An 8,325-nucleotide genomic window follows, 5' to 3' on the forward strand; every position below is an offset into this window, starting at 1 on the left:
CTCCCCAAGTTGTCTTTTTTCTTTCTCAGACTGGGAGGGTTTCACTCTAGGCCGATGGGCACAGACCCAGCCACTGAGTGATTGAGGACAAGAAGACCTCAGCCTCCAAGGACGTCAGGGAGCTGGCCAAGGGACAGCTCCCCAACAGCCCCTCAAGTCCAAACCTCCCTCCCCTGCCCCAGGTCAGCAGCTGGATGGAGCAGGAAGGAAGCCGGTGTCTGCAAGCACTGACCCCCAAGGACAGAAGCTTGGAGACAGTGGAGAAAGCCCATGCCGAGTTTGAGGACTTCTTTCTTCAGGCTGCAGTGCGTTCCTAAAATTGAGGAGCAGGACGGGAGCAGATGGAGAGGGTAGTGGAGTGGGTGGCACTGCTAGGGCTACGATGTGGAGATGGAAAAGTGCAGAAAACTTCCAGAGACAGTGAGGAGACCAGCTTGGATCACAAAAGGTTCAGCATAGATGCTGTCTCTTCCAGGAAGTCTTCAGGGACCACCAAGTCCAAAGACAACCTAACCTACCTCGGAATCCCTCATGGAACTCCCAAGGCCAGTGGGGGATGGAGGTAGAGGACAAATGGGGAAACAGACAGAAAAGTTAGAACTGTGGGGACACAAAGATTTTGGGGTCAGGGAAGTTTTCCAGAAAGAGGTGATGCTAAGCAGAGTCCCAGCTAGGCCAAGTGAGCTGCCTCAGCAAAGGCCTATCCCCATTGTGTAGATGAGGAAATTGAGGCTCAGGAAGGCTCATAATTTAGCAGTGGGGCAGTGGAGGTTCCTGACCCTGAAGCAGGCCTCAGCCAAGGTGGGAGCTGAGTGGACCCCCTTCCTCTCCCACTCAGGCCCAGTACCGCCGAGGCCTGGAGCTGTCCAAGCAGGCAGCCCAACTGGGAGCTGCAGCCAGAGGGGCCGGTGAGGCAGAAGGAACAGAGTTCCCGGAATTGGCAGCCTTTGCTTCCACACAGCGGGCCTTCCAGGCTAAGCTGACCCACTTCTACATGGCCATTGAGCGGCAACGCACAGACCTGGAGACTCTGCTCCACCTGTACCACTTCTGCAAAAAGGTGAGCCTTGTTGTCTGCCTGTACAGACCACCCGCTCCAGCTGAGCCGTAGGGTGGGGGCAGGGCGCAGCCCAGACATAGCGCGAGGGTCCTCGCATGCTTCATTCCATAGTCCTGCTGGGGTGGGGAAAGCATTACCTGCATTTTCCAGGAGGGAAACAAAGTTGGAGAGGTTAAGTCACTCTCCTAAACCAGGTCAGGCTGATCCCTGACCCTAGTTTGTCCCACTACACCAGGCCACCCTCAGATGCTTCTTAAATGTTGGAATTAGGGGAAGGAGCTGAGGTATTTCTCAGAATCCACTCAAAAACATAGGCTTTCTCGCCATGCATAGATCTCTGCAGGCAACTCCAGGTGTCAAGACTAGGCTAAGAACCTTGATCTTGTCTCACTCCAGGTTTGGAAAAACAGGATCAGAGAAGGGCTGTCACTTAGCCGAGGTCACACAGCAAGCCCATGGCACCATTACAGTGCTCTTTTCCATGCCTCACCTTGCCTGCACAGATGGCGCCAGCAGGGGAAGGAGGGGACAGTTGGCTGAGGTTGGGCCCAGAGGCTGTTCTGAGCTTGCTCAGAGCAGAGGTTTCAGTCGTAGCCAGGACCCCAGAGTTTGGCAAGAAGGGTGGAGGGGAGCAGAGGGCTACTGTGGTGGGGTGGGGGTCTGGGGCAAGCACAGAGTATTGGGGTGGGAGGCAAAAGAAACTCCATTACTTTGCATTTATCATCTCTTGGCAACCCAATGTGTGAAGGTTTATCAGCCCATTTTACAGATGAGGAAACAGAGGCCCAAAGAGGGGAAGGGCTTTGCCTAAAGTCACACAGCTGGAGAAAAGAAGAGCTGGAATTTGAACACAGATGTATCCATGCCCTATAACATGCCCTATGTTCTTCTCCAAAGGTGGGAAGGGAGGTGGGGAAGTGGCAACCAATTAGTCACGTCCAAGCAAGCATGCTGATGATGACAATTAGGTCATTACTCTGAGGGTAGCCTACATGTTGACTTTTTACACGACAGACTCTCCTATAAGTGCTTCACAAACCTTACCTGATGGAATTCTCACCATATCTTTATGGGGGAGGAGGTACCAACATTGTTTCCATTTTACAGATGAGGAAACTGAGGCCCAAAGAGGAAAGTGGCTTGCTCAAGGTTCCCCAGAGGGTGGATGATCAAGCAGGATTTGACAGAAGAGCCCCCCACCCCTCCTAAATCTCCTACCCCTCCTAAATCCTTCCTAAACTCCTCACTTTTCTGATGGAGAAATGGAGGCCTATGGGGACAGGTGAGCAGCCTGAAAGAGCTGTGACCCAGCTGAAACAAGAACCCACCTCTCTGGCCTGGTTCCAGTGCCCTCAGCTGCCCCTCATACTTCCACCCAGGACAGAGCATGGGAAGAGCTTGACCCCAGCCCCCTAGCTGTCAGGCGAGCCCAGCACACAGGGGACAGAGAACACAGGATGCTTCGGAGGACAGTGGGAGGGACTCTAGTCAATCACTCCTGGGGCACTGGGAGCACAGGCCACTCTCTGTCTCCCTGGGGCAGCAGGCAAGGGAGGCAGATGTGGGTCTTGACAGCAAAGGGACCTCCCCGCTCCCAGCTGTCCAGTAGTTAGGGAGCGAGGCAGTTTGCGCCTGCATGAGCTGTGTGACCTCAGAGACAGTCTCGCTGCTCTGGGGTTCAGCTCCTCGTCAATAACAGTGACGATGACGATGATGATGATAACAGTGGTAACCAATGCTTCCGTCCTTCTTATTAAGTGCCCTGTTTCAGTCATTTCACACATTGTTTTATTGTCACACTAACCCAACGAGGCAGCTACTATTATTATGCTCCTTTTGTGCACAGGAAACACAGAGAGGTCAAATTACTCATCTGGGGTCACACAGCTAAGAAGGGGCAGAGATGAGATTCAAACCCAGATCACCTGGCTCTCGTGCCAGCCTTGCTGGGTAGAATTAAATTGCCAAGAGAATTGAATTAAATGTAAGTAACTACCCCTGCTCAGGCTTTGCTCAAATTTAGAATTTGTGTTTTTAACACCAATATTATTATAATTAGTAGCAGTAAATGCCTCATGGTTGAAAGGTATCTGGAAGCTTCTCCCTTGCTCATCAATTTTAGCCAATTTCAGCCTCATTGGTCTTCCCTGGGGAAGCCAAATTTGCTCCAGCTCTGAGGCCTTAGCACTTGCTGTTCCCTCAGCCTGGAATGCTCTTCCCCTCGACCACCTGGCCTCTTGTGTTTCTTCAGCGCTCAGCTTACATGTCTCCTCCTCACAGAGGCCCTTCCTGACCACCTGCCCCCCCTTCCTTCTTATCACCCTGTGCTTAACCCTTCATGGGTCCCTTGGTGATCTGGAATTATCCTGTTGCTTCATCACTTGCTTGTCTCCTGTGAGGTGAGCTCCTAAGGCAGCAACTGGGTCTGACTGGGTCCTGGTCCTGTGTGCAGCGCCCAGCGCAGGGCCAGCACTCAGAGGGACAGGACTGTGGATGCCTGGCCAGGTGGCTGGAAGAAAGGTGAGGAATCAGGCAGAGGAAGGAAGGCTGGGAGTACATGTGGGAAGGTGGAGTCCCACCTAGACCTAGAAATCATACAGGAGGTGGCAGCCCTGACCTTCAGTTCCACTGTGGCCACCTCTCCCTGTTTGACATGGGCAGGCCTTCTCTCCTCTCTGGTCCTGAATTTTAACCCATACAACAAGGGTTCCAGCTCAGGCTTGAGGATGGAGTCCTAGACGAATGGACAGGCCAGCCCAGTGCCCTGCTCAGCCCTGGATGGAGAGCGTGTGTGCAGCAGCTTTGGCACTAAATAATAATAACACGATTGTGCCGCTAACGGAGATTTATGGAGCCCTTTCCCAGCCATGAGCTCCGTGTGCTTCCGTGAATATGAAGCCATTTATCTAAAGACAAGTTCCCTTAATCCATGGAAAGATGGTTTCCTCAGAGAAAATGGTTCTCCAATCCCCCACAGCCTAACAGCTCGCTGTCGGCTTCTAAATTAAGGGAGAGAAAGATTATGTTTTTCACGAGCTGCTGGGAACATGTCGGCTGCTTTGCAGCCTGCAGACATTTTGTGGGTGAAGTGGGGACAGGCAGAATCCCAAAATGGGGCTGAAGGGCTGGTGTGAGGGGGCCGCTGGGCTTGGGTTGGCTGGTGGCAGCAAGGACCTGGCCCTACCTGGGTCACTTTCTCCTGTGCAAGGAGCTGCTTGGAAGATACTCTCTGAGTTCAAATCCCTGCTCCTCTCTGACGTGCAGTGTGACCTGGGCAAAGGATTTCACATCTCAGTTTCTTCCTCTGTCAAGTGGGCGGCTGGTATAGCTCAGCGTGATCCGACGTGAGATGCACAAAGCCTGGCAGACAGGCAGTGCTCCATAAATATTAACCAGACTCCTCCCTCAGTACCATTCTTAAGGGGTTAATGCAATCTGAGAATCCAAATGGGCAGCTCTCAAAAAGCTTTTCATGTTCCTCTCTACCACCTCCCATTGTTCAAAAGGAGAAACGGAGCCCCAGAGAGTCGTAAGGCCTTGCTGGCCCCTAGGTGTGTTTGACTGTGCCCGAAGTTCCCAAGGGTGCTGGGGACCATTTCCTGGTGGCAGGTGTGTGTGCCCTGGGGAAGAACGGGAAACCACTGTCATCACTGACAGCAGATAATGTCATGGCCCCCTGAGGGGGGCCCTATCATTTTGGGGGGCACATTATTAATTCAATCCAGCAATACTCATTCTTCGCGTTCTCGCTCTGCTCAGAGAAGTACATCCTGACCTCATGGAGCCCCCATAGTCCCGCTCCTGACTTGAATCCCACCTCCCTCTCTCATCTCCCAGATGACCTGGTTTCACATGGATTGTCAGGACCTGATGACCCAGCTCCGGCTGGGCAAGGTGCAGAGGGCCAGCCCTGGGGACCAGCGTCGCCTCCACCGCTACCTGCAGCGCCTGGCATCCGAGTTCCCTGCAGAGAAGCTCACGGCCATGGGGTTGCAGGCGGCATCCCTAAGCCGGGAAGGCCTGGGCCAGGACCTGTGGGAGGAGGCCCGGGTGAGATACGGGGAGATCCAAAGCCTCCTGAAGAAGGCATTGGCACACTGTCCGTGCCCAGCGGGTCCCACTGCCCACTCAGCACACCCGGAACTACGAGGGCTAGCCACCAAGGGCCAGGGTCTGAATGGAGAAGTCACATCCAAGGAAAGGCAGGACTGGCCCCTCCAGGACTCACTGGGCTTGAATCATTCTCCAAAATCCCGGTGGCCTCGTCGGGCTCCCAGAATGGGACAGAACAGAAATTTCCAGGCAGGCCCTCTGCCCCAGGATGTTGGCCAGGCCATAGAGGCTGATGAAGGCAAGGACCCCCATGAGTCCCTTGATCCTGCCCCTGAGCGTTTTCTCACCACCCTCTTCTCCCGGCACCGGCTCCCCAGGAAGAGTCAGATGCCCCGTCCCATGGGGGGCAGCTCCTCCTCTGAGGGGACAGACTCACAGACTTCTTTGGAGGACTCACCCCAGACAAGTCCCCCTGCTTCCCTCTAGCTGGGAGCCCCCCCACACACACACAGCCCATCAGAACATGGTCTGAGCACTCAGCGTGTGCTTGGCCTGTGCTAAGGCGACAAGAACCGCACCAGGAAACTCTGGGAAGACCCAACCCTCACAGTGAGAATAGAGAGAGTGGAGGTCAAGACAGGGTGCCGTGAAGCGTGGGGTTGGCTCCATCAGCCCCAGGTACACACCCCTCCTGAGGTCTCAGCCTTAGGCAGGCCACATGCCCAGCTGGAGTTCAGGGGTACACAGCTTCCCCTTTGGGACACAAGGGGCATAGTTGCCCTCATACAGAACCACAGGTGGGAGATTCGGGAATGGCTTCTGGTCTCAGGGTCCTATGGAAACAGACCCCAAGACAAAGATCCCAGTGCACGTGTACTTGACATTGATTCCAGGAAGCACTGGGGGAGGAGCAGGGAGGTGAACCTATGAAAGGAATAAAGGGGATGTTTTCAAGCAGATCACCCCAAGCTGTTTATTCATCCAATGGCACCACTGGCCCCAGGCAAAGATATTCACCTGCTGGAGGCCAGTTAGTGCCCAGGGAAGGACAAGAAAATGTCTTCTGCATCTCTACTCTCTCACTCAGCAACTCCAGCTACCATGGGCCATCATTCTAAATTCAAGGAACCCCTAGTCTTGTTCTTGCACTCCAGAGAGAACCCTCAGTCTGCTGGTGTTCTCTGTCTTCCCTCCCTACCACATCTCCTCAGACTCTGCCATCCATTTCCCCCCTCTCTTTAGGCACAGCCTCTGGTGCCCAGAGACGGGTTCTGCTGGTGGAACGGGCCAGACAAGGGTACGGAGCCCTGTCCTTTCCGACAGGTGGTGCGGGAAGCTGGGGACAGTGGGCAGAGGCCCTTACATTTCTGATCTCAGAGAATCTAGAAGACACAGAGCGTTTCACCCTGCCCAGAGTAACCCCTGCTAGCACCTCCCCTGAATGTCATTATCCCGAGAGAGTGTGTGCCCTGTCTCTGCCTTGGGATGCATTGCCAACATGGCCTTCTGGCAGCCTAGCCCTGGAATTTTCCTTTCTCCGGGGAAAGGGTGGGGCACATGTCCTCCCACAGATGAGGCTGTGGAAGGAGAGGGAGGCAGGACTGGAGCAGGCCGAGGAGGACAAACGGGACTTCTCAGGAGTCATGTCAGCAGAGAGAGCCACACAAACCTTAATGCCCAAAATGGCTTCAGGAATCTTCCAAGACTCCAGATTTCATCAATTTTGGTCTGGGCCTGTCTGCCTCAGAACCAGTAGCAGAGCTGATCTAAGGCAGCTTCCGGGGGGGATCCCACCCCAGATAATTAAAATCAGACCCTTGGGGCCAGCAGTGCCTGGAATGTGCATTTGTAACCAACTGTTCAGGTGTTTGCCATGTGACACAGAGAGGTGGGGGCTGCTGTCTGGAAACACTTGGGGCTGGAGTCTGAGCTGGCCCCCACCTCCCAAGTCAGCTCTGATTCTCGCATCCACTCTCCCGCCTTCCATCCAGACAGGCCTGAGAAAGCAGGAGAGTTTAATCAGCCCATCTCCATCCATGCCTGTAGCCTCAGAGGGGGGCCTAAAGCTCTAAAAATGCTGTTGCTATAGCAACAGCATCCAGCCAGTGGGGACCACAGGCAGGGAGCCAGGGTACCTGGGGTGCAAGGATGGAAACTGACTTCAGAGAGACTATAGCTACTGTGAGGGATGAGGAGGGGGATGGATGGTCCAAGAATCCTTGAGAGGGAGGGGTCTCCAAAGCCATCTTGGGTGTCCCTCTGTCTACTCACAGCAGCCTCTGGGGGGAAAGGGGGTGCAGAAATGAAATATAATAATGAATAATAACATGAAAATAATGAATAACAACAACACTAATAGTTAACATTTATTCTGTGTTTTCTTTGTGCCTAGCTTGATGCCAAGCCCTTTAAATGCTCATTGAATTTTTCACAACAGTCTTATGAAGCCAATACTAATTTCACCCCTTTTTAATGAGGAGGAAGCTGAGACTAAGAACTAAGTTTAGTTGTGCCTTGCCCAGTGTCAAGCAGCAAGTGGCAGAGCTGGGGCTGGATACGATGGAAGCTTCTGGCTCACACTTGGACAAGCCTGGGCTGATTGCTGGGTCTTCAGTGGCCACGGGCTTTATCCCACAGCAGTACTGCTGTGCCTGGCCACTGCCCTGTACCCAGGGCTTGGTCTTGGTCCTTTGGGCAGCACTCATGTCTGGTCTCCTGTAGCACACGAGGCAGTGCTGTCCAGTGGTCAGTCACACAGCAAGAATTGGATGGATTGAGTTCCTGCCTAGGTCCCACCACTCACAAGGTGTGAGTCCTTGGCCAAGTTATGCTACCTCTCTGTGCCTTATTTCCCTCCCCCGTAAAGTGAGAATAATTAGACCTCAGAGGTATGTTGTAAGTATTAAATGATTTAATATGTGGAAAGCCCTTAAAAAGGTACCTGGAACGTAGTAAGTGCTCATTAAATGGTATCTAGTCTTGTACTTGGGCACCAGCCTGGTTAGCCCTGCTTTCATTACCTGACAAATCAATGAAGAAATTTCTCCAGAGGCCACCAATAAATGCCCAAAGAGTTTTTCTCTCCTTGAATCATGTCGATTTCCTACTTAGTTTTCTGGATCCTCAGTTGTCTCTTAAAGGCTCAAGAGACCTGATTTATTGACTTTTGCCCTAAGCTGACCATGGTGGGTGCATGGGGTGGCCGGCCCTGG

General features: G+C 53.3%; 1 protein-coding gene across 3 annotated transcripts in view; it reads left to right on the forward strand.

The window, feature by feature from the left end:
- KIAA1755 (KIAA1755 ortholog) overlaps positions 1-7,482 on the forward strand; it is a 37,007-nt gene extending 29,525 nt beyond the window's left edge. For all 3 annotated transcript variants that reach the window (XM_088789131.1, XM_074317328.2, XM_019750244.3), the window contains 3 exons: positions 183-305; positions 839-1,060; positions 4,898-7,482. In XM_088789131.1, coding sequence (XP_088645257.1) covers positions 183-305; positions 839-1,060; positions 4,898-5,599 — 1,047 coding nt within the window. In that variant the 3' untranslated portion in view covers positions 5,600-7,482. The remainder of the gene's footprint in view (positions 1-182; positions 306-838; positions 1,061-4,897) is intronic.
- Positions 7,483-8,325: the final 843 nt, after the last annotated feature.

The sequence above is a fragment of the Rhinolophus sinicus genome, chromosome 13, assembly GCF_057876585.1.
Source record: "Rhinolophus sinicus isolate RSI-liver-muscle chromosome 13, RSI-T2T, whole genome shotgun sequence".
Classification (NCBI taxonomy): domain Eukaryota; kingdom Metazoa; phylum Chordata; class Mammalia; order Chiroptera; family Rhinolophidae; genus Rhinolophus; species Rhinolophus sinicus.